The sequence below is a fragment of the Gavia stellata genome, chromosome 1 (assembly GCF_030936135.1).
Source record: "Gavia stellata isolate bGavSte3 chromosome 1, bGavSte3.hap2, whole genome shotgun sequence".
NCBI lineage: Eukaryota > Metazoa > Chordata > Aves > Gaviiformes > Gaviidae > Gavia > Gavia stellata.
This window is the reverse complement of record NC_082594.1, coordinates 83,222,163-83,248,218: the sequence shown is the minus strand read 5'-3', so window position 1 is coordinate 83,248,218 and position 26,056 is coordinate 83,222,163. Positions and strand designations below refer to the sequence as shown.

General features: G+C 40.8%; 3 protein-coding genes across 3 annotated transcripts in view; 1 reads left to right on the top strand and 2 right to left on the bottom strand.

Annotated features, from left to right (window-relative positions):
- The window catches only part of OFD1 (OFD1 centriole and centriolar satellite protein), a 35,531-nt gene extending 34,809 nt beyond the window's left edge, over positions 1–722 (bottom strand). The window contains exons 1-2 of the mRNA XM_059825776.1: positions 698–722; positions 452–553 (exon numbers count right to left, since the gene is read on the bottom strand). Of these exons, the coding sequence (XP_059681759.1) occupies positions 452–547 (96 nt within the window). The 5' untranslated portion in view covers positions 548–553; positions 698–722. The remainder of the gene's footprint in view (positions 1–451; positions 554–697) is intronic.
- A 211-nt stretch (positions 723–933) lies between these two features.
- On the top strand, positions 934–6,927 carry TRAPPC2 (trafficking protein particle complex subunit 2). The gene is made up of 5 exons (XM_059819465.1): positions 934–969; positions 1,671–1,780; positions 3,856–4,000; positions 4,774–4,859; positions 5,539–6,927. The coding sequence occupies exons 2-5, from the start codon at positions 1,688–1,690 to the stop codon at positions 5,635–5,637; spliced, it is 423 nt and encodes a 140-aa protein (XP_059675448.1). The 5' UTR covers positions 934–969; positions 1,671–1,687; the 3' UTR covers positions 5,638–6,927.
- Positions 6,928–8,722: 1,795 nt separating this feature from the next.
- On the bottom strand, positions 8,723–11,408 carry RAB9A (RAB9A, member RAS oncogene family). The gene has a single exon (XM_059819276.1). The coding sequence runs from the start codon at positions 11,378–11,380 to the stop codon at positions 10,775–10,777; it is 606 nt and encodes a 201-aa protein (XP_059675259.1). The 5' UTR covers positions 11,381–11,408; the 3' UTR covers positions 8,723–10,774.
- Between the last annotated feature and the right edge of the window lie 14,648 nt (positions 11,409–26,056).

Sequence of the window (26,056 nt, the reverse complement as noted above, 5' to 3'; positions counted from 1 at the left end):
AGACATTCTCCTAAATGAGCAGACAAGGAGAAAACAGCTCAAAGTTTTAGAACAGAACCGGAATATTTCAAGAGAAGAATTCACATAGCATGTTTACTTATAATACGTAACAAACTAACTCTGCGCCCTAAGAGGTCCTTTCCAAACCTGTATTCTCATTTATTCTCCTCTTCCCTGCTTAACTTTTTTCTCAAGCATGGAGATTTTCAAAGACCCAAGCCAGGCCTTTAACCTTCCTGAAAAAGACTCTGAGACTAATCCACAATGAAATCACTTCTGTTTAGGAAGAACCTTGTTTCTGGCAAATAAAAGCTGAATACAAATTAGGCTGTGGCAAAAATAATAGTGCGAGGGAGGGTGGGAAACACATTTATTCGGCATGACTTTCACTGCTTTCAATATTAAGTAGTACAGCGAATCACAGGTAGCACCTGCTGAAAATAAAACACACCTTAAGTGTGTCCAGTACACCTCGGTTCTTAAAAGTCTGATAGAGCCTTTTCCGGAGTTCATCTTGGGATAGTGTCTCCCTTTCAACCGAAGCCATCCTGCCCTACAATACCAGGGAAAAAAAAAAGACATTATTGACTCCCAGCTCGATCCCCGATCAGCGAGACGGCGAGCGCCCAAGCGGCCCAAGCGGCCCCAGCCGCCCCCTCACGCAGGCCTAGGCTTTGCCGGGGGCAGTCTCTCCTACCCACAGGGAGGGCGGCAGGCCTCGGCCCGAGCCCGCGCTTCGGCCCTCTGGTTCCTGCCTGAGCAGCGCCGCGCGTTCCCCGGAGCCGGCAGCCCGCGCCGGCAGGCTCTGGGAGCGGGGCCGCGGAGCGCCGCTGCAGCGCACCAGCTCCGGCAGCTCCCGGCGGACGATGAGGCGTCACGGGGGCGCCGGATGTTGGGGCGGGCAGAGAGGAGCACTTCCGGCCGGCCGCTGGGAGCCGTTGGAAGCCGTTGGAGAGCTCGCGTCGCAGGGTAGGCGGCGGGCCCAGGGCGGGCCCCTGTGGGCATAGACAACCCCCTCCCCCTTCTCCCTTGCTCCCTCCTTCCCCCGCCTGTTCCGCGGGCAGCCCACCGCGGCGTCCGGCCCTTCCCCTGGAGACGGCAGCCTCGGCGGTGCACAGGGGAGCCGCCGGGAGCCTGAGCAGGCCTCAGGGCGCTGGGGCGTGGCCGGAGGGTTCACTCCCCCTGGGTACCTCTGGAGTCCCTGCGGATGGAGCCGGGCCCTGGGACTCCGCGGGGCTGTTCCACGCCCGCTGTGTGCGAGGGAGGACGGTGTCCGCCGTCTGCCACCCTTCGCCTTTCTCCTGCCTGTTTGTAGGGCCCCCGGGGAGAGACAGATTCCTCAGGGGCGGGTACACCAGGTTATTTCGTGGGATCGTTGCCGTCCAAGTCACTGGGAGGGCTGTCAGGGGTTAAATCATCAGTCAGTTGTAAAGTAAGTGTTTTTAGATAGTAGTAACTAGATTCACTTCCAGGATGTGTTCCACTTTCTAGGGATATTTTTCCCCCTATTTAAGTATAAATGTGCATACCTAAGAAAGTGCTTATTTCTCTTTAGCCTATGGTAAATATGAATAGGACACATGGTTGGCTGATTTTTAGGAGCATTTTCAGATTGATTCAGAGTTTATATATAGACTTATCAGTAAAGTATGCCTGTCTTTTTTCATAAGGAACACTATATTGAAGAATGTCTGGAAGTTTCTACTTTGTGATAGTGGGTCATCATGATAATCCCATATTTGAAATGGAATTTCTGCCTCCTGGAAAAGTAGAGTCCAAGGTGTGTTTTTTCCCCTGTGATACTCCTATGATGTAATTATGGTGCATTTCTTTTGGTAATTTTACAGTGTATTAGAAGCATGACCAGCATGTTGTTAAAAGTGTTACTAGCATCCACTGTTTTCTTTTTTTACAGAAACTTTGTCATAGGGAGTAGAACTTTGGAGTTCTTGAGTCTTACAAATTCTTTGCCAGATCATACTAGTTCTTCATAAAACATGATTTCCCTAAATGTTTGATGCTGTATGGTGAAGAATATATTGCTCTTAGTGTGTAGAGCTTTTATAATAACCATTCATTATCTGATGCTCTTTACTGTTATTCTCTATTTTAAGGCATCTGTATACAGTAATAAGGTAAAGGAACACAAATTTGAAAGCTCTAGTCAGTCCTTTATTTTTTGTGCTATAAAGAAATCTTATTTTTTGATCATATTCAATAGTCATGCTTGCTTTGAAATAAGAAAGGTTTAAAACTTTGTTGATAAATATGGGTTTGAGAATGTGCCAAATGTAAGACTACTCAATAAGTGGTGTTTCCAGTGGGAAAAGAATAAATCGATCCATTGTGATATTACATCAAAGAAAAAATAGACTTCAGAATAAAAGTGTGTGGATCTGTGTGTCCAAAAATGGAAGTATATGCTGTCACTGATTTGAACAGCATGATGTCATCTGTGTTTTGAACTAGTGTCCCACAAAAAATCATGAATAAGACTAGTTGGACTAGACTTGGTGAGTGTGAGGATGTGTCAGATATTGGAAAAATCCGTTTTCTACATTCTGCTAATAGAATTAACTTGACTTGGGTAAGCTTCTTGTCTGACTGAGGTTGAAATACTAAATTTTCTCCTAAGAGAGAATCTAAACTTGATGTGCGCTGAAGGAGAACTAGTAGACATTGATATGTTTTGGCAACTATCACTTCTGTTTCTGAGATGTGCCATTTAAGAGTGAATTCAGTGCAGATGCACAGCTGCCTGAAGTAAGTGGCTTGCATGACATAGATCATAAATCAGCACAAGCTTTTGCCCTTTAAACTTCACTACTTAGTCTCTTCCTCAGCATGGTTTAATGGAACTTGCAAAGCTATTAATGCCCTGAGACAAACTTGGTTTGGGGGAAAAACATAGTGCACTGAGAGGTGTGAGAGTGGCATTAGTAACATCCCTATATTTTGAGAAACAGTGCAAGACTACTATGTTTCCAGTCTAATAGAAGCTTACAGTATGGTTTAGTCTCAAGTTTCTTCTTGGCAGGTGTCCTCCGGTGTTCCAGTTAGTATACAAAGTAAATGGCTCTTTCCCCACACAACTCTTGTAGTGTTAGGGCCAAACACTGTTGTCACTCTATGAAGGCCATTTGTGTTTGTTATAGGAAGAGGTGGAATTTACATCTGTAAGCATGTATTTAATACCAGTTGCAGGATGTTTTTCTGCAGTAGGCTCTTAGGAAAAAGAAACCCCCTCCAAAACAACAAAACAATCCTACATTTCTAGGCAAATAACCTGAAAAACCACAATCTTTAGGTGATAATGTTATCAGTGTATCTGTCCTCTGTATCTCTCTGCTTTCCCCATCTGTCCCCCAACTTTTACACATTGTAACATACTGTTCAATTCCTGCCAAATTTGACAGAGATGTTATGGTCCAAAAAATGCTAAATTGCTGTAAATTTCACAAAAACAGGTGGCTGGAAAGCAGAGAAAAAGACTTTTGTCAGGGCCTCTGTTGTGGAATAAGTTTGCAGTGGGAGTTTACCCATTGATAAACAAAAGAATTCACACTTGAATTAATTCCTGAGCTATAAATATAATCCTTATTGGTTTTGCTGCTCTTAAGACTGTTTTTGTGATTACCTTTTTATTATGACCTTTTTTCTCCCTTGAAACCAAATATCGTGACAATATATACTAGTTTCATTTAGTTACAGGATGGCACATATGTGGCAGAAAAGAAGGGTATATATAAGTTTACATAACTCGAGCACTAGTTTTTAGCAGCTTGAGCAAATTATTGTTTATATTTCACTCCTTTCACTGAATTACTAATCCTCTGTCTTCTGGAAATACATTAGGATGATCATCGCCATCTCAACCAGTTCATTGCCCATGCTGCTCTTGACCTAGTAGATGAGAACATGTGGCTTTCTAACAACATGTATCTGAAGACTGTGGACAAGTTTAACGAATGGTTTGTTTCTGCCTTTGTTACAGCTGGACATATCCTTCCCTCTTCTCTTTCCTTATATTTATATAGGAAAAGCCTTTTGCCAGAAAGGATTAAGTCAGATGAAATGAGTTTGGAACAGATTTCTCTGGCTATTCACCACTATTATTGTTAGAGTCACCAGCTTCAGGATGAAGTAAGTTGGGAGGCACAACAGTTGTTTAAAAGTGGGACCAACTGGAAAGGTGGATTTTTTCCTTTTGGAGGAGCTGAAATAGCCTAATGAAATGTGGAGTTCACATGGAGTAGAGGAAGGAGGTATGAGAGGGTCTGAGCAAGCTTGTATGATTCTCTGTTCCCAGCTCTTTGATCATGCTGGAGTGGAGAAGCAGGGATAAACATGCTTGGTGTCAGTCACACCCATCTTGAAAATGCAGTGTCAAGGCTTGATCTTATGTACAGGTGGTTGTTGTGAAACATTTGTTACATGTAGAAAATAACATTGAATGTCATTTTAACTTCAAGGGTATATGGCAAAGGTGCTGAGAGTGTCATCCGCATTCAGAAGTGCATAGCTTTAAAAAGAATAACCTTGAACAGAGAGGTGATTATTTTCAAATAGGGGAATTTTTAAATACAAAGGTAATGCTTTCTAAATTTCACTGCTTCACTTACTTCTTTAAGTGCTTCCTCCTATAGAGTCACTGCTATTTCATGTATAGCTAAACATTTTAAGTATATGCAGAATTAGGTGTAAATGCTTATCTCAGGATATGTTAAATGTCGCTCTTCTTTGTAAAAGTTAAATTTTCCTTAATTGCTTTACATATGAGATTTATAATGCTTCATGATGTAAGGCAAGAAGACGGAATTAAGAACTTCTTTAATGATGTATATGACTTGTATATAAAGGTAAGAACCCACTTCTTACGGTCTCACTGCAGTACTTCTAAGTGTGTTCTGCTGTACATGCTCAGGCATGCCTGTATTAACATGTTTTCTTGGGTGGCCTGTGTAAGAAGAGAAGCACCTGTGCAGTCCACATTAGCCAGAGTTGATAATGTGTGACATAAAGGCTGTATTTTCCATTAAATAGAATAGATTTTTCTAAGTTGTTATAAACTATGCTCTTTCAGTATTCCTCATTTTAGTCCAGTGGTTTTGGGGCAGTCATAAATGGTGATATCGAAAGCAAAGGACCGATCTGCAGAAGCCTGGTTGAAGTTGTTCGCGCTCAGAACAAGTAGCCCATGTTCTCACAGCCTGGCGGTACTTCCGCTAGACGCGGCAGTCACAAGCACTGATTGGGAGATGGCCATCTCGGCCTCTTACAGGGACTCAAATGATGCTAATTTCCAAAACAAATTTCCGCCAGTGTCATGATGGATTTGTGCTGAGGAGCTTGTACTAAGGGATGGCTGTGCACATATATGGGGAGAATGCAAGGGCCTGGAAAGCAAGTGACTGTTTAGGAGCTCTGTGCTCTTAAGTGGCACTAAATAGGCTGAAAGCTAATCGTAGTTGTCATCTGAAATAACATTTTCCAGTTCTGGACATCATGCTTATTGATGAGTTTTTCTTCTTTCCTCAGTTTGCAATGAATCCATTTTATGAACTCAATTCTCCTATTCGATCCAGTGCCTTTGAAAGGAAAGTACAGTTCCTTGGGAAGAAACACCTTTTAAGCTGAATAAATAACGTTCCTGAGTGAGTGCTTTTTCCATACTTTCCTGATTATTTGAACTGTAGTTCTGGTTAGTTCTCAGCATGTTGGATATTCATCTTCCTGAAGATTGACAAATTGGATGCAGAAAGAGGCTGGGATTTTTTTGCCGATACAAATAAGAACAGCCAAGCTTCTCTGATTAAAATGTGTATCTTAAGAAGTTTCCTTTATGTATTATGAAAATTAAGTTTAAAAATGTCAGGGGCTGAATAGGTACAAACTGAGACATGTGGGGTGGGTGTCAATGCATATGCAAAATGTAAGAAGCCTCTTATACAGGGTGGGAGGAAATTAGATCTAAACACGAAAGACATCTCCAGTCATGTGATTTAGTATGAGCAAAAGGGGTTTGGCCTAAGTGGTTAATTTTATTATAAACCTTTCTACTTACAGTCCTTCGCTAGAGAACTTACTCTGCAGACTAACCAGACTAATTTACTCGTTGTGCTATTAGATCAGGTCTATATTAATATTGTAATGTGTAATGTATGTATTATAAAGTGCTAAATAAAAAGAAAAGATGATATATCAGCAAAGCTTCATCTTCACTATTTCAGGAAGTTTTGAGAGGTTTTAAAGGTTAAAATTGCAAATTTACCAGATGTTTAGTGCAATACACATTTAGCTGCAGTGTTGCATCAATGAAATTAATTAATAATGCAGACCAGAACAACTATGTCTGCCCTGACTTTAATTCTAATTAACACATGGAAAAAACTAAACTAAATTTACATGTTTAATCCCACTTCTTTCCATTATCTCTGCAAGTGCTGAAATTTTCTTTTTGAAAATATATTTAGGCTAAGATCTTTGAACCATGAAACTCTATTTGTTGAGGCTTCAGAAAGGCATTATTTGGCTTGTCTGCCTGCTATTCCGTTGCAAAATGTAGTTAGGGACCCTTTTGCAAAACTTACCATCATTCCAAAATAGTAATTTTTAAATGGGTCATTTGGCATATATATACCTAATATTTTGGTTGGTTTCACAGTCTTTTAAGTAAGTAGTCCGTTTCCTTTTGCAGCAAATCTGTATAAACCATTTTCTTGGACAGCAGTTCTAGGAGATACTTTTTGCATAGTCTGTGTAATTAAAGGGACCACATGTATTTGTGCTTTAAATGTAGAGTTAGTCATTATTTCTTTGTAATTTATGCTTGCTGCTAAATTGTCACTGTAAAATATTCCACGAAAAAAAGAACACGATAGAAAGGTTGCAATATTTACCTTAAATAAAAGATGGAATGATGCAGTATGGATGCCTGTTGAGTATACTTGAAATAATTTAGAAGAAAACTAGATGATCACTGTAAGGCTACCCTTTATTGGCAGGGTGGCATGTCAAGAGGGGAATACTTCTCTTTGCAGTATTATTTCATAAAAACTGCATTGTACAGCATTTTGATAATGTCATGTAATCTTATGTATATCAACTGAGGTTTTCGGGTTTGGGGTTTTTTTGCTTTATACATGAAAGCAACAGAAACACACTTGAGGTAAATCATTCTTACTCATATGATAAGGAGCCATTAAGTTGGAGCTGTTATGCTGTTTTCTGCCTCCTCCACAGTAGCACAATGGTTGGAAAAATGCTAACAGTTAAGATTCACTGAGAAAATACTTACGTTAAAAATAATCATATACATAGCAGTAAGAAAAGTTTTAGCAAAGAGAAAGAATTAGTGCTAAGAGTTTCGACCACTTCTAAAAACTGTAGGTTTTTTGGTAATTATTCTTTTCTGCCAGCACGCAGTAGGAAGTTACGTAAAGTGAAAGCATTTTGTCTCTTGCCTGATCTCTAAAGGCAGTTAGCTAAACGGTACCTGTTCTTATGCCCCCCATACATCTTTCCCCTTTTCTTCTGAGTATAGGAATTGTAAATGGGAAATGCGGTCTTATAGGTCTGCCTAGGCTTTATGAAAACAGACTGTTACTGGCCACAGGAGAGGGAGAATTATGTGCTCATTACATCATTAATCATTATAGAGTTTGTGGTGGTTGTCTCATGACAGAATTCTGAAGGACCTTGGCAGGGTAGCTGTGATCTCCCCATGTACAGAAGAACACTTGTTTATGCTTTGTTTTGTGACTTTTTACAATAAGCTGAAAGACTGCTATCTGGAATTGACAGGTGAAAGTTATCTTGTGATCAGCTATAGTCACAAATCTGCTCTAGGTCTGAAAGATGCAGTCCTAGCATGCATCAGACAATGAACATTTCCAGCAATATGAAGGTTAATGGACAAGGCAGAGGAGAGGCCTCCTTTGCAAGTATTATGTTCATATCCAATGTTGGAGGCTTAGGAATAAGAATTCAAACAATCTGTTGCAGTATGAGAAAGCAGGAGTTGTAACATGAGCTGTTAGCTGTGTCCTAGCTATAGTTTCCTCTGGTCCCTTCCCATTTTGCTGTCTGTTCTAACATGCATAGTTTTCACCAATCCCACCAGTTCACCACAGTAGTATTTTTGCTCCTTATTTTAAAGGACATCTGGAACTTTGCATACATATCACATAGTATGCTCTGTCACTCTACAGAACTCAATATTGCTAACACAACCCCCTAATAATTGAGGTACATTAATACTTGAAATGAATCAGCAAATTGAAACATAAGCCACAAGTACCTACCTTACCTCCATATTGAATGATAGATAGATACTAAGCTTTCACAGAGTACAAAGTACAAAAATGCATATTTATTATTAAGCATTATGAAGATTTTTTTTTGTACCTATCATCTACATCTGCTTTTCCTAGGCCTTCTGCTTCTTTCAAGTACTTGATAGTCTCCCTCTTGGACCAAATCCTGACCTCAATATAATTCCTATACTGTCTTACTTGCTGTAGCATGTAAACCCCCCTTTATTTTCACAAGCCACTTTTGTGATTAGTGTACAGTTCTGGTACAGCAGGTCCCAGGGCACAATTAATACACTTTGTATTACATTTTATTTAACTTTATTTAACCTACTTCTCAGATGGAGGCTTGGTAACCATGATGCTACATGGAAAGGGGACATATGGGAAAAGACAGATGGACTCACAGGCACAAGAAAGACCACAATGGTTCTCATCCTTAATTGTTTCCTTTTAGGAATCTTATTTGAATCATATCTATAGTACTCTGGTCACAGTAACTTCATCTCCTGTTTTGTTTCAACCTTATCTTTACTAAAATGAATGTTAAAGGAGCCTTTAAGTAGTAAGGTAGTAGTGTTTTACAAAAATTTCATGTCACTAGCTTAGCAGCCCCCAACACAAGCAATCTTAGTTTTTAAAGCTTTTTGCTCTCTCAGCTTAAGAGGAATTTAGCTAAGAAATTAAACATAAGAGAAGTAGCAGCTCAGCCTATACTCAGCTGTTAGGTGACTGAAGCTTTAACACAGTTCTGTTGCTGTATATGCAGGACTGTAAGAATGAATTAGACTTAGAATGTACAAAAGGTAAACAGATGTCACTTTTAAGCAGGAGCAGCGGATCTGTGGAGTAAAGTTGTCCTGGACAGGTTCAAGCAAGAATACAATATGTTCAGAAAAGTGTATTAAGAGCGACAAGAAGGGTTTGTTTTGCAAGCTTTACTTCCAAATAATGACACCTGGTACAGACTGAACAGGTATGTTAAGAGAACACTCTTGCTGTTACTGTACTCTCAAGAAAGATTTTTCTATTGGAACAAAAAAGTTGCTGTACAGAAAGCAGAGTCTGTGTAGTTTAGCGAATAACGTGGCCTGTCCTATAGGCCTCAGACTTCCTTTTGAAGTCCACAGTGTATGTACGTGCATGTCTGTTAGCAGTCAGATAACACATTGAAGCAATAGTGCCCTATCAGGTTTGCTATTACAAGCACAGTGGGTACTCTGAGAGCAAACATTCAACAACTTCTCATACAAGTATTCTACCATTTCACTGCAACGGAGAGCCTCAAATACACCTTCTGTGGTTTCATCTGCATTACTGCAGAAAGACTGTCCCTTAAACACAGAATTTGCTTCTGTTCATCATCATGTAGTGAGTACAGTAATATAGAAGACATTGTCTTAAATATAAGTCCATATCCTAAAATAGCAGATTAAATAAGGATCAAATTCAGCTGAGACACGAGCTGTAGGTATTTACTTATATTAGGGCTGAAAGCTGTCACAATCTACTGTAAGTCAAGAGCTTCCTGAGTTCTCTACGTATTGCCAATCCTTAGTTTCACAGTGCAGAGATTACTGGTAAACACATTCATAGCTCAGGTTAACAGGAACAGGAAGTTCGGAACTTTAAGGCTGTATACTACAAGTTCTCTTACAAATTTGTCATAATGTGGATCCCTTCAAGTGCTATTAAAGCTGACTGAATAAAGCGTATCTTTTTCATACCTAAAAATGGTTATACTTCAGTTACTCAGATTTTTTTTACCTTATTGATCATGCTAGAATGGGACTTAGGGCAAAGACATGTATGAACTTAAAAAATCATCAATATCTTGCATTAAACTGCTGGAAAAATTAGTACAGCGTTAGAATAGTAGATGAAAGGAAAATGGACATTAAGTATGTAGGAAATTTACTTCCCACTTAAAAACCTACACAAATTATAGCAACATTAGGCAACTAGAGAAGACCTGAGGGTAACTTATGTTAACTTATAATGAACACATTTGAGATGAAGTACCACTCACAGCAAAAGGAATGCAGTGAGACTGAAGTTTAATATCTAGCATTGTTAAGAAACGGACTTCTAGTGAAACAAAAATGGAATGCTGATTTCATAAAAATATACACATATAAAAGTATCTTTGTGTCTGAATTCCAGAACCATTTCTCCAAAGTAGTGCTTCTAGAACTTTCAAGTTTTATCATTTGAATAAAGTTGGCAAATTACATTCTTATATTAATGTTTTTACTTGACACCTTCCTAAACAGGAAGTGTCACTAATTCAATAATGGATCACTCACGAATGGAAATTTTTCTTGTGCTCCCAAGAAAGCAGCAGAATATTACAATTTTAATGTGAGAGTGAAACCCATTTGTTATTTTATCTACCATACCTTCCCCATCCTTTCATAGAGCAATCTAGTCAAAAGTAATTTGGCAAAAAAAAAAAAATTAAGTCAACAACAAGATGAACTGGGTTTCGGTTTCCGATGAAGATTTACAGTATCTGTTTGAATAAAGTGATCCGATCTGTCTTCAGAGGCTAGAACTCTTCTAACTGCTTCTTCAAAGGCTGCTGCAACATTAGTGGCATCTTTTGCGCTGGTTTCAAAATAGGGATGGTTGCCATTATTCCTGCACCAGTCTTGGGCTTCTTCTGTAGACACTTGCCTTTCATCAATATCAACTTTGTTACCCAGTATCACAAACGGAAAACTTTCAGGCTCCTTGACATCTGCATAATAAATGAATTCTTTCTTCCAGTTGCTTAAGTTTTGGAAGCTTTGAGAGTCATCCACGCTGAAGGTTAGCAGGCAACAGTCAGAACCTCTATAGAAAGGAGTCCGCAAGCTCCTAAAACGTTCCTGACCTGCTGTGTCCCATATTTGCATTGTAACAAAATGTCCATCGACTTCCAACTCCTTATTTAAGAATTCCACACCTATTGTATGAAACAGCTGTGCATCAAACTTGTTTGTGACGTATCTGTTCATAAGGGAACTCTTCCCAACTCCACCATCTCCTAGCAGTATTACTTTAAGGAGTGATGATTTTGCTGCCATTGTTATGGGAATAGATCCTGCTGGTTTCCTAGACCTGTAAAAGATTAAGAAAATCATTAAAAAGGGAAGAGTCGCGGGCAGAAAATTTTAACACTTTCTGTCACTTAAAACCCCCAAACCCTCCAACATTTATGCAGAAGGGGTATCACATCACATTCAAGGAGGGCAACGATTCATTTACATTCACTGAAAAAGATCCATGGAAGAAAGTTGAGTGAAAGAATTTTAGAGAGCACATGCCTTGAACTAGTCACTTCAGTGCCGTATTTCATTAGCGAAGCTACTTCTTAACATGCAGAAGTGAAGAGGAAGCTTTAGGAATAAAGCAGAACACTATCTGTTTTACTGGAATAACTGCTGCACTTCACCAAAAATTGCCACCAGACAAGTAATTTTAAATCAACTCACAGGGAACACAGTTATCTACAGAACAAACGCAAATACTGTAATTTTGTTTTAGAAGTCAGGTGACCAGGTACGGATACACAAAACATTCAGTATTTTACAGTTTACTCCTTGCAGAACAGCCGTGGTGAATGGAATGCTGTTACAACTACTACAAAAGCAAATTCACTGTTGTGACTTCAAATGGTACTCCAAATGCCAAATACTCAGTCCAAGCCTACACTGACAGTTCAGTTTGTGTGGGTCAACTTCCTGTGGTAAGACTGTCAAAAAGCCTGGAAGCACTAGTGAAGAGCCTGGCTGCCAGCACAGGGAAGGTGAATTAGTGGCACCAATGAAGCTTTTTTTACTGTCAGATTTTACTGTTAAAGGATTTTTTTTCTTTTTTTTTTTTTTTTAGAAAAAAGTAGTTAGCTCATTGGTGTTTTGTGCCAGCCCAAGGTTTGCCCTCATTACAGTAGTGTCATCTAATACTGTAAAAAAGTGTTTTAATTGCTTGGGGATATAGTTACATTTTAAAGAGCCCAAACTTAAGTTTATGAGGAAAACTGCTGTTCCTATACCTACCCGTTACTAAAAGAGCTCAAAGTAATTCAGCCAAAACAGGCTTCTCTGAAAATAGTGTCTATTTAAAATGGAAATGGGTCATAAGTTGCCTAGTCCGTCTCCTTGTCTGAAGGAAGGAATGCAGTCTTGCTAGTTGTAATTAGCACTACTGGCACATACATCACCCACAGAGTATGGTTATGGAATTAGTACCTGATACAAGCTAGCATGAGAGTCATATGACTTTGTGCTCCCTTAGAATCACAGCATACATAAGAAGCAAGAAATGGCAGGAATTTTTTTTGTCTTTAACTTTCCGTCTTTGAATGTTTGTTAGACGATCTACAGCCGAAGCCTCAACACAAGGAAATTTCAAAATATAAGGAACAGTGGCTGCTTCCATTAAAAATTTGTTCAGAGCAAGTAATTTTATTCATTCATACTGTGTAATTAGAAACAGTGTTTATAAATCCTTAATATTTCTACAGGTTTGTATCACAACAATGTTAAAACTGCTTAAGAGCTACAAGCTATGGGATAATCGCTATGGCTCAGGATATGAACACATACCTTTTTATGTATGCAAAAAACCTTAGAGTCACCAGCCTACTTGCACATGACTTCCACCTTCATGCTGAAATATTTAAAATGGTGCAGTGTCTTCACTTATCTCCCTAATTCCTACTACTGGTTAATGAATAAGTTATTTGAGCTACACCATTAGATAGTAACATCTTCTTAATAAATAATGCATTCATGAGAACAGAGGGTACTGAACGTTCCCCTGTTCTTCCACTTCAGTGTAGGAACAAGTTACGATTATTTTTTTCTGTCCTACTGAAATCACAAGCTCCCTAGAAGACAATGTGAATAAAAATTGACTTACGTAGTTCTGACTGCTACTATGCACTTGTTTCTTTAGCTTCTACAGTTTGAAGAACTGCAGTTATTATCATAAAATTCTCCATGAAGCCACATTTTAAACAAAAGTAAGAAAACTCTGTTAACAGTATCTAGTACTTCTGTGCATCCAGAACCCGAGAAGTTAATTTGCACAATTTCAACTATATGGACCATTACAGTAAGGTCTAGGAGACTGATGACCATAAAAATACTTCCAGACAATTACAGATCAGCCACAAACCGTTGAAAGTGTCTTTTCAACTAGAACCAAACTGGTCCTTCTACACAAAGGCTCCCAGGACTGAGAAGTGAGTATTTCATATCAGGACGTTGCAGGCAACATCAATCTTCAGGACATTCAGCTTCCACAGTAGAAGCTGTCATGCTTAGCTAGCAGTTAATGCTTTTGTAAAGTTTAATCCAAAATAAATGGGATGTATGTTCAGTCATTTAAGTACATACTTACAAGCTGGATCTGAAACAGCAAAGCGGCATGTTTAAAGGCATTAAAAAGCATTTTTGTTTGGAAGCAGCAAAGACTTTATACAATTACAGTTTTTTTTACTCTATAAGGGACTCAACTGCAGCCCCACTGATTATGTGATTTACAGTATCTGCAGAACCAGGATGGTAGTTTTCAGCACAGTAGGCTGCTGTATTTTTTCCACTTACAAATCTTTAAATAAGTTAAGATTTTTAAAGAGCTCAGTTTTTGTAATTCCCCCCCCCCCCCAAGTTAGGAAGCCTTAATACCCCAACAAAAAAAATAACAGTAAAATCCTTAAGATGCCTGGAGAATTGATGTTATTTCTCCTATTACATACTTTGAAATCATCGGTATAATGTGCTTTTTGACAATGTTTTTGAAAGGAACAGAAAACATCTGATACCGTATTTCTGAAGATTTATTACCTTAATAGTACAGTTTAAATCATCATTCAGCATCTGAAAACAAAACAAAAACTTAATTTCCAATGTGCATCTGATTTTTTTAACCAAGACCACAGAATTACAGACAACTAGTTGTTCCAGTTATTTCTTACATTAAACTAATTATGCAGCACAGTAAGAGTAGTCTCAGCCTAGTACACACAGGAGTCTAAAGAGAAGATTTTTCCTGCATGGTGTTCTATTATTTCAATACTCAAAGAAACGCAGAGCAAATAAAAAGCAGTCCCACGCTGGTCCATTTTGATAACTATCTCTGAATTGCCTCCACCAACTTAAAAGGACTCAAGTTCTTAGACCACTGACTACAATATTCCTGTTAAAAACAGGGAACAGTTTCTACTAAGCACCATTTCTATCATGATCATATACCATAATACAAATAGTAACTTAATTAATTGTCACCTCCCAGAATCTTCCTTTTAAACAGTGAGCTGAATTACAAGTCTGAAACATTTCCATTAGCAGTCCAAACATTTGCTGGCACAACTAAAAACAACATGCTAAGCAACTTCAAAAAAATCAGTGTGCATTACAAAATCTTTGATTCCCAGCCCCTCAAAGCTTAGAGAAACACCACTGCCTTGTCCAATCTATCCATCTAGATTTTCTTAATTCCGTGACTGTCAGCTTCATAGCTGCCTTTTTATTTTGAGTACAATTACCTCTTTTAACACTTAGGTACTGAGGCAGCACTCAAAGAAAAGCAAGATTCTTGGTCTAGATAACCATAGCAGGAACATACAAACTTAGTTTAGGAATTTGTCTTTTTTTTTTACTATGAAAATAATTTAATAGATTAAAGAGGACCTGCTTATACCAGAGTACTGAAGGCTGAAGACAGGTGCTGAATTCAATTTATGTCTGTGGAAAAATACTGTTAGCTAACACAGTAATTGCATTGTATCTATGATGTCAGCAAGCACACTAAAACTATTAAGCAAACTGAGTCAATTAGACCAATTTGTAGTTTCACTTTTACCATACTGATTCCAGGCACAGCAGCACACCATAAGAAAACCCCAAACCACACAGCAACTGAAATCTCACCTCTACCCCCTTTTTTCATAAAAACATCAAAAATTGGATCTGTTGCAATAGCACCACTGAATTCCCTCAGTATTCTTGAGGAAACTGATGTAAGGGACACTTCAAATTTCCAGACTATTGTTTCTCCACTTGTACCTACTTTTAACTTGGAAACGGGCAAGAAAATTTATTTCAAGCACCATTTTCAGCCAGTGATCATTGATGTACCACCTGCTACATGAAATCAAGACTAAACCCAAAGGTTTCCTTGAAGATATGTGGTATGCTGTCCTTTAACTGAAGTTATGTGACTTGGAAAAGGAAAAAAAAACCCAAGGTAAGGCAGACTCAAGTTTGTTCCAGCTAATCACGTTTATTTACAGCCTAATATGCTTTCAGCCAAGACTTCTTAAAAAAAGGAGCCATCTTTGTTAAAGATTTAAGAAAAAACATTCTCAAAGTTACTGACAAGCAGAATTAGCAGTTCCATAACTAGCATAACAATAACACTGACCACATTTCATAACTTCCTGTCCTCAAATTTACACATATACAACACATCCATTTCAGCTTTGAAGCTTATTCACAGTTTTCTTTGCTAAGCCACCTTATTTTGTTAAGCCACAGGTATCACACATTAATAGCTTAACAGGCACACAAACACTTCAAGTATTTTGTCTGACAAAACCACTGGCCTTTCAATAACATAATGTAAACTTACTCCCTCATTAGTAATTTTTTTTTCTTAACACTGGGAAAGCATTTGACAATATTTACCAGGCTAGCATAGAAAAAAGTTGTTTCTGTGGTCTGTTAATTACAGTGGCTCATCAAAAAATGATATAAATTGCTTCTCTGTAAAATGTCTGAACCGCCCCCCCCCCAAGAACTATCAGAGTTGCAGGACCAGGGGCAGAATCCAGAACTAGGTAAAGTAGTTTTCAACACTTACACTTACTGTTTGTGGAGTTTTTACATCTCTCAGCCCTCAATCACTACAGAGTAGTTGTACTTGTCACCTACAGCAGAACTGCAAGTTTCCAGAAATCTGAAAAGAAAGGACAGGAGCAAATTTTCTCCCTTTTTCTCTACTTAGCCAATCCCTCTTCTTGTATTCAGAAGGTACTGGTTTATGCCTTGGCCAATTAAGTGGCACAAGAACGGCTTTTTAGTGCATCAGAGGCCACAAGCCTGACTGACCTTGAAACATTTTGCTCTCAATTCAAAGGGAAGCATAGAGATATGTAATCAAGATGCTACACACTTTGTACTTTTGAATGCATGACAAGCTCAGACATTAATCAGCCTCCAAACTGACCTTCCCCTCCGCAGTGTACCGACAAAAGAGCTGTGGATCAGGAACACCCCTTTACTGACGCCATTTGTCAGCTGCCTAGTTCTTTGGAAGCCTGGAAGCCCTTCAATCATATGGCTCAACCTACTGAGATCCAAATCATCTTTCAGGTCTTCCTTCCTTTATCTATGATTTCACCACTGCACTGTGAAGGTGGTTTGTGTTTTCTGTTGGGCAGTCTTTAATAATTTGATGACAGGTTATCTAAAAATTGCCTCTAGTTGTAAGCAGTCTAGATACGCTTTATCTAACACCAGAGTATCACCAGTTTATTCATAATAACTTGTAATATGAACACAACCCAAACTGAACTGACACACAGCTGTTGCCACTCATTTGTATGACCAAAAAGTTACACTTTGGGGTTTCTTTGTAACATTATTTAACTCCTGTGTAGTTCAGTACTCTAGTTCAAACAGTTGCCTGGCATGACTCGGGACTATGAAAGAAGCAGCAGTCAAGGGAAGGAATCCTTAAGCTCACATAACCCCTGGATCATGAAATTATCCCAATACCTACTGCCAGAATCACTTCATTTAGTCTAACTTACATCTAGCCACAAACCTAATGAGCAAAACCTGTCAAGAAAAACACCTACATTTATACCTCTGCTAGTTTAATCTTGCACAGACCTGGCCTTCACTTTCCATCTTGTGCCCCCACATTCAAGGAGAATGAGCAAACTTATTTATTCTGATTTAATCGGTGTTGACATTTCTCAGCAGCTCACAGCTGAGCATCTCCCAACTTAAATATTCTATTACTTTCAGCCAACTTCAAAACACCCTTAGTGCCACTGCTCTTGGTCCAACATTTCTAACAATTCATGAGTTAACTGACATTCTCCTTGCAGCCTACTTCTCTGTTACTGCTTCCACTCTTTCAATAACTTATCAAGCAATTATTTCTGCCCATATGTGCTCATCTTTCTCCCTTGCATTAGCTTCCCTTTTCCACCGGGGACTCTTAGCAATAGCAGCCTCTATTGGTCAGGCTACATTGTGCATTCATATCCTTCCCAATATAACTATATGACCAAAGCCCATCCCTAAGGGATTAAGTGGGTTACACTGTACCAGGCCAACATACTATCTACTCTGTAGAGAACAAAAACAAAAACAAAACACCAAGAAGAATGAACATTATAAAAAACAACCCTTAAGGACTTCTTACAAACCTTTTTGCTGGTAATTTTTTATTCATTGTGAAATATTTATGTAAAATCCCAGTCCTAAGGAGCTGAAAAATCTGTTTCTCATGATTTATTAGTAAATTGACACAAAATAAAATACAGATTGAAATCCAAATACTTCATTTGGCCCTCTGCAACTTTTTTTCACATATTTTCAATTTAAGGAAACTGATCGTTTGTTTGAGCACTCAGAAGAAAAACAAGGACTGCTAGAACTTTGGTTTTTATCTATACAGTCCCTATTTTTAACTTAACAGAAAAGGCTTTACTGAAATTAAGGCAACAAACAGAGCTCCATACAACCTGAAAGAAGACAAGAGAAAAATAACAGTTCATTATAAATTCCACGTTGATACTGAAACACAAATGTAGTCGTGCCATCCTTTGGTTAGGTTTCTCTAGAAATAGAAATGCCAGGACAAAAAAGTTTTTGATTTATTTTGGGTATGTCTGAGAAATAGCTCTCACTACAGTTTGCCATTACAGCTTGCTACCTTTAAGCTACTATAAGGTCACATAAAAAAATCCCCCAAAAAACCCAACCACAACCACCCTTGCTCTAAAAAAAGCAAGTACTGACAATTTCAGTGTTGTACAACACTTTAGAAGTAAAGACAAATAAAAGCCACATGCTTATTTAATAGAGCTGTTAATTATTGTGGACAAGAAGAAAAGAAGGAAAACAACATGTAGGGCAGCAGACTGCACGACAGCTATCTGCAGACAGGCGTTTTAATTCCAAAACAAAATTTAGCTAAGGAGTTCCCTACTTGCCTACCCCACCCAAGCTAATAAAATTAAGTGCTCTCCACGTATCTAGTTATATGTAACCTTGCTAGAAAGGCCACTAACATAGGTTTTTAAAAGTAGTTTTCTTGCACTATTCCTTTTAGTTCAATTATTTTGCACAAGTTACATTTAACAGGGAACACACTGAAACTGTTCATTAACCACTCAGATGTAAGCGATTCAACAATCTTAACCGAATCCTTTTGGTTCTCCAGCCACCACCACATTTAAGTTTGTGTAGCCATCTGCCACGATTAGAAAAGCAACTGGCCGTTGCAAAGGAGAGCTAAATCAAGTCACTGGTCCGAAAAAGAAGAACTAAAACCGACATTGCTCAGGGTCCCCTTGGGAACACAGAAGTCCTTCAGCAGACAGCAACAGGAAAAGGCGATAAAAGGATTTTTTTTTTTTGTCTTTTCGGTTTGAAAGGTGTTGAGGGGACAGTTACGAAACCGAGTTTCACCCAAACAGATCAGAGATCTTTATCAGTGCTGAGGAAGCACTGTGGAGTCGGAAACTGACCGTGCACCGGCTGGGAATGGCCTGGTAGGAGCCGTTTCCCAAAGGAGCCGCCGCATGCCCCAGAGTCACGGGATCCCCGATCACGCCACGCTCCCCCGCCGTCCGCACCGGCTTCGAGGAGCGCCCGGGGCCCTCTCCCACCGCGGCCCCGGCAAGGGGCGCACCGCGGGCGGGGGCGGCGGCCGGGGCTCACCTCCTGCTCCCCGGAGGCCAGCAGCTACCGAGCGAGCACCAGGGAGCGCCCGGCAGCCGGCAGAGCTCGGGGCGGAGAGCAGTAAGGCGAGAGCCAGGGAGAAGGAAAATAACGAAACCCCAGCCAGCTCCAGAGCGCTCCCCCCGCCCGCCTCCCAAGGCTGCCGGGGTGGGAGCGCGGCCCCCTCAGCCCCCAGCCGCGGGCGAGGAGGGAGTCCTCGGCGCGAGCCGCCCTCCCCGAGACACCGGCCCCGGAGCCAGCGGCCACTGCCGGCCCCGCGCCTGCCGGGGAAAAGGGACTGAGACGCGGGAGACCCCGCCACACCGGCCCATACCTACCGACGGGAAGGGAACTGCCGCCGGTCCCGAGCCCGGGCTGCGCCACCGCCCGAAGCCGCCACCGGGCGCTGGGGAAAGAAGAAACAACATGGCGGAGCGGGCAGGGGGCGGGGCCCGAGGGGATCACGTGAGCCGAGCACGGTCGGGACCCCGGAGCCACCCGGCCCCGCCCTCTCGGGGAGGGGCAGAGGTGCGGCTCGCCCCACCCGCCCCTCGAGGCCCCGCCCCCGGCCGGGAACGCGGGTGGCGGCGCGGACGGGGACGCGCCGTGGGCGCTGGCGTCCCGCCGCGAGGCGGGGGGGAGCGTGCGTTCAGCCGCGGACCTGCGAAAAAGTTTTGGACTTGGCGAGCACGGCAGTGGGATCGGCTTCGCTCTCGGCAAACGCACAGCACTGAAGCGTCCACAGAGGGCCATACGTGATCCCATAGTGATCGCTGTCGCATGACATTTAAAAGAAGGACGACTGTTCCATTGCAAGAGGATAAGACTCGTATTTGCTCTAGACTGCTCTGAATTATTAAGCGTTAAAACGCCTTTATATAGTATTTGCAGGTCAGAGTTATTTATTAAAGGCGGTAGTCTCACTGTGCTCCATGTCAAGGGCCCCACGCAAGCAAACTATTGATGGTAAGGCAGCTTCGCTTTACAGGTAGAGACATTTAAAAATATACGTGTGTCGGTGAGGGAACTAACCAAACTCCAAAGTATGCTATTCAGAAAGTGTAGTCAGATGCTTTTTTTCTGTGGTAATTCAGAATAACGTCAACTTGACTGTTTTAAACAAGATCTCAGGAAAAAAGTCTAAAGAAGCTGCTGATAGTCTTTCCCGTGCTCTTAGAACTTATCACGAGGACAGGGCAAAATGTAATTAAAATGAAAAGAGCAGAAATCATTGAAGTGTATATAAAGAGGTTCCCACATCACCAAGAGGAATAGCCAATGACAGGCATAAGGAAAGAGCATTTGAAACACCCGTTTCTTGAGCAGTCATCACATGCTTCCAATCATAAGGGAGATGCCATCGGACTGGAATTGCCACTTGCAGAGTCACCTTGTTTTGGATCAGATTTACAACACAGCCCAAGGAATGGAAAACAAGACCTCGGTATCATCAAAAGGAAATGTCTCCTACTGACAGGAGCAGGATTATTAAAAGGCAGAATATGCTAGAGGCAAATCTGATTATATTAGACCCGTTCTTATTTAATAAAGCCGGACTTTGAAATTTTTTAAGTACTTTTTTCCTGGGATCTGCTTTCATCCAATGCTAAAGTAAAATACAAGTAAGTGCTGGAGGCATAGAAAAATGGCCTTTTTAAATTACAGTAATTCTAAGACCTAAGTTCTAATCGGTTATGGCATTATTTTGTGTTTTAAAAAGAAAAAAAAAATCTGCATTTAGAAGTGGAGGAAATAAATTACTCTATTTTGCACTTGATGCCTTGTGGGATGTAGCTACCATCTTTTTTTTTTTGAGACAACACTGGTTCTCAGACACTTGCATACATTTAAGAAAATTTAGAATCATAGCCCCTGCAATGAGCAGGGACATCTTCAACTAGGTCAGGTTGCTCAGAGCCCCGTCCAACCTGACCTCAAATGTTTCCAAGGATGGGGCTTCTACCAGCCTATCTGCGCAACCTGTTCCAGTGCTTCACCACCTTCATGGTGAAGAATTTCCTCCTTATGCTCAACCTAAATCTACCCTCTTCAGTTTAAAACCATTATCCCTTGTCCTATCGCAACAGGACCTGCTAAAAAGTTTGTCCCCGTCTTTCTTGTAAGACTCCTTTAAGTACCGAAAGGAAGAAACAAGGTCTCCCTGGAGCCTTCTCTTCTCCAGGCTGAACAACCCCAACTCTCTCAGCCTTTCCTTATAGGAGAGGTTTTCCATCCCTCCGATCATTTTTGTGGCCCTCCTCTGGACCCCCTCCAACAGGTCCATGTCCCTCTTATGTTGGGGGCCCCAGAGCTGGACGCAGTACTCCAGGTGCGGTCTCACCAGAGCAGAGGGGGAGAATCACCTCCCTCGACCTGCTGGCCACACTTCTTTTGATGCAGCCCAGGATACAGTTGGCTTTTTGGGTTGTGAGCGCACATTGCTGGCTCATGTCCAGCTCTTCATCCACCAGTACCCCCAAGTCCTTCTCCTCAGGGCTGCTCTCAATCCCTTCATCCCCCAGCCTGTATTGATACTGGGCATTGCCCCGACCCAAGCGCAGGACCTTGCACTTGGCCTTGTTGAACCTGATGAGGTTCACAAGGGCCCACTTCTCAAGCTTGTTCAGGTCCCTCAAATTTTTAAAATCTAATTAAAAATTTTTAAAAAAATCTAGTTAGAAACAAAATTCTTGAACTTCTGGGATAAGATGTATTTTTATTTCTTTTACACAGGACCATAAAAGAAAATAGAAAAGGACCATGCTGTAACCATGGCCTGTTACGCTTATGATTTTATAGGCATAATGGAGTATCAATAGAGTTACCCTTATAGTTAAAATAAACGCGTGCGTGCTTGAGGATCAGGAACTGAAGGCCCTTTACCCTTGTGTCCACCCTGCTACTATTATTTGTGTATGTAACAAAACCAATAGTTGCTATAGAACGATCAAAAGCTGTAGAACAAATAATGCCACTGATAGGGCTGGTCACATGAAGCACACCTGCCAGTTCTTAGGAACAGACAGAAGAAAATGCCCAGCTAAGATGTGATTTGAAACATGTACACCAAAATTACTCCCATTTTAAACTGTGCAGACAGCATAGGGTCCCGACGGTGGGTGCTGTGGGCTCTGCCCCTGCCTGAGGCCACTGCCTGACTGTCTCAGTGGTGGTGAGCAGGGCTGGAGCAGCAGCAGGAGCCACATTTCAGCTGAGGCCCTGTCCGAACGCAGTGGCCCCAGTCCTGCACCCCGCCTTGTGCCCCAACCCCCATTTGACACCCAGCCCCACCTTGGCACAGCCTCCTCCCTGCAGACTTGCCTGGTGCTCACTGGAGTTTTGGCTGGTTATTGTCACCGGATCTGCCTTGCTCTTCTTATTTGGGTGCTGTGGGATGGTGACCCCTTCTAGTGAAGTGACTGTCCCTGTGCCTTGTCATCCACCCTCTGCTCCCGGCTCGCCTCCTCTTGCGCAGCAGCCCACTCTTGCTGCTCCCTCACATGCACGTTCATCTGAAAGCTGACCTTGCACCTTAAGGATTTTATTCACAAGGTTGAATTCATGAAGAGATAATTGTTGTTAAGCACGTGCTAGCAAACAGCACAAATAACATCCCAAATAAAGGACAATAAAGGACAATTTTTTGTGTGTGTGTATGAGAAAGTTCTGTCTCAGCAAAGCCCTCATATAATAGAGCTTGTGAATAATGCTTTTTACCATCTGTAGTTGGCAAGGAGACTTTGTCCCATCCTGGCAAGTGATGACATGGTCTCAATAAAACATGACTTCATCACCTCCTGGCTGAATTACAGCAGTACAAAATAGGGGATATGAAGTCATCTGCCTTTATGGCTCTGCTAATACCAGAATGCAGCAAGCCCGCCCCCAAGCAATCCAAGAAATTATCAAAGTGCTCTTGTTTCTTTCCTTATCTTCCAGGCACGCCATGAACTGGGCCACTGCACCCTGAAGATTCCCTGAAGGACTATAATTCAGTGTATTTGCTCCTTAACCACAGCCTGTCACCAGGTAACTTTTCTTTTTGCCGGAAAAAAGCTGTTCTTTTTTGTTTAGAGAGTTGCAGTTCTTGGCTTTAGTAAAAAACGTACATAGCACAGCAGACTGAAAGGAATACATTTTAAATAAACAATAAACAGCACAAATTTCCTTTTAGCTTGGAATGGAAGAAAGAGTTATGAACAACAAATGGCAGCCAAGTACCTCCCTGAAAAGTGCTACAGGAAGAGGGTTATAAGGCAGATAGAAAAGGCCCTCAACAGAACGAAATGAAATGGATGCAGCAGTGGATCTCCTGGAACCAGGAGTTTTGTTACTGCCGTTAAGGGAGCAATATTGATTCCAATTAATAGAGCACTTCTCAGAATAATATCTTTGCTTTTACATTGAAAGTTGTGTGAAATTCATTGTTACTTTAGCTCTCATCTTCTCAAGACGTGTATTACAAGTTCTGCAGCTACAGGCTGCTTGAGCTTCGAGTGCAATCTACATTTAAGACCTTATTGCTACTATTAAATCATAGGATTCAAGAAGCAGCTGAACTTACAGCATCACTGGAAAAACCAGTGATAACAAATACAGACTTAAGCCTTATTCAGCATACATTTGTCCTATGTCTGTCTGGATCACCTCTAGTGTCATGCTCCTTTGTGGAGCAGCATCATGGAGATGCTAAACATTGTACCAAAATGAATTTTTTTCTTCTTAAAAAAGTTCAGACATCTTTTTCCCATCTGGAACAAACTGATAAAAGACAACTTCATCAACGTAAAAGAACCTCACTTTTCAAAGCTTTCCTTTAATTCTTGTACCTGGACTCTGATACTCCCTGCACTCCGGTAATCTAGACCCTCCTGCTGGCACCTATGCTGTGTAGTGGCAAGTTGACTTTTTAAAGCCATTTTGAGCCAAGGCATACAATCTTATCCAGTCAAACAATTTAAGCTCGCGCAGTTACACAATCTGGGTAGGGACAATATAACGTATTGACAAACTGCGGCCCGGAGCAGTACTTTGCTTAGTAAAACTACGACCACACCTTTTTAAGTAAGAGTAATGATTTACTTGAATGATCGTCTCTCATATTTGACACTTCATGTCTGTACAGTATTCTGATATATAGTGGCACATGACACTACATGGTATCTGCTTTCTACTAAACCTTTCAAGTAATGAGGATTGGATACAAACACAGATGGAAAAATGGCCAAAGTGGTAATGAACTGTGTTAGGTAAAAATAACCAACGGCATAAGATGATCAAGGAGGTAATAGAATAATTCATGATTTTGTATACAGTTTCACTAACTGTTAAATGTGAAGCTGCAGGCAGCATGTTTATCAGCATGAACTAGGCATAAATTCAAACCAAACCTAGACGAGCTTTTTCACTAGCCCTAGAACAACAAAGCCTCATTTCCTACAGATTTGTGTCCTCACCCTACTTACCATGGGCCCAGTTCACTCTCCCTGCCTCCCAATACTTTCTCCTCCTTGTCCCAGACTACTATCTGGGCAAGCAGCAGCGTATTTTGTGCCTGGCTTTTAGGTAATGCTAACAACCTAGCAACTATGTGCGTTTGAACCAGCAGCCAGCAACTTAATACTAGGTAAGTCCTAAATAAAGGTAAGGGCTCCATTTCTTTCAATAGGAACAGAAATGCAAAACTACTTTAAAATGCTGCGTTTACAACTGCGAGGGTACCAAGGACTTGCCCTAGCAGTTCTGACTGCTCTCGGTTTGAAACAGACAGAAGAAAGTTAAGGGATAGTTGTAAAAGGGGCACGGTTATAATCAATTTTTTTACTATTTGTAGTTACTGACACCTGTTTCTGCACCATAAGCTGCAATTGCAGTTGTTAGTAACTGGATTTTATTATTTCCACATCTTAGAAGAAAGGGCAAGATGTGAAAAGCTGGAACCAAATGACCGTCTTGCTGCTGCAGGTATGGCTCGCTCAGATCTGCAGTGAGGCATGCTTGCTCAATGATTTGAAAAAGTTTTAAGATACCCGCTGTTTGCATTTTCTTAGATGCTTAGTAAATACGGACCTGTAAAAAATCCCAGCCATGTTGGGGCATATAGCTTAGCACTCTACATTTAGTGATGGGCAGTTCAAAAGACATTATGTCACAAATGTAGTCAACATTATGGCTACAGATTTTACCCTTGAAATACATTGTCAAAAACACCACCCATGCCTTGTAACATTTCCCTTCCCCAAGACAAAACTTGGATGAGCTGTACATTACTGGAATGGCTTCGAAACCATCTGCAGGGAGAAATTATTTATAACTCTCCATTGTTCACAGCTAAAATAAAGTCTCCTGCTACACAGTGTTCTGACACAGCACAGTAGTGGCATACGGCTCTCCTTAGACGGACTATGACCTCCAAAACGACACCACACAATTCTGTGCTTACTGTGAACCAGTAACACAGAAGTGTTTACTTTCCTGTGGTTTTATTGAAAGCTAAAAATAATACTTTGCACAGAAGTACTTCCACTTAAACAAGCAGGACTACTTGTAAGCATCAATTCCCGCACATGGGTAATGGCTGGGAAGGAAGGCCAGATACTGACTGATTGGTTACACAGTTGAACACTGGCAGTCTGGCCTTACACTTTAATATTTGTTTTACATCAGTGCAATTCCACTAAAACACACATTTTCACATGATAAAAATCTAGGTAATGCCACAGTAAATCACACTGCTGAAAGTTAACACTTGACAGAATGGAGAAGACTTTTCTTGGGTTTTTTTCAGTAGAATAA

Bases quoted from the DNA above. Each gene is read 5' to 3' on its own strand.
- TRAPPC2 (XM_059819465.1), top strand. From the start codon at position 1,688: ATGTCTGGAAGTTTCTACTTTGTGATAGTGGGTCATCATGATAATCCC. The intron at 4,001-4,773 runs ATATCCTTCCCT...TAATTGCTTTAC, and splicing joins TGCCTTTGTTACAGCTGGAC to ATATGAGATTTATAATGCTT. The intron at 4,860-5,538 runs GTAAGAACCCAC...TTCTTTCCTCAG, and splicing joins TATATGACTTGTATATAAAG to TTTGCAATGAATCCATTTTA.
- RAB9A (XM_059819276.1), bottom strand. From the start codon at position 11,380: ATGGCAGCAAAATCATCACTCCTTAAAGTAATACTGCTAGGAGATGGT.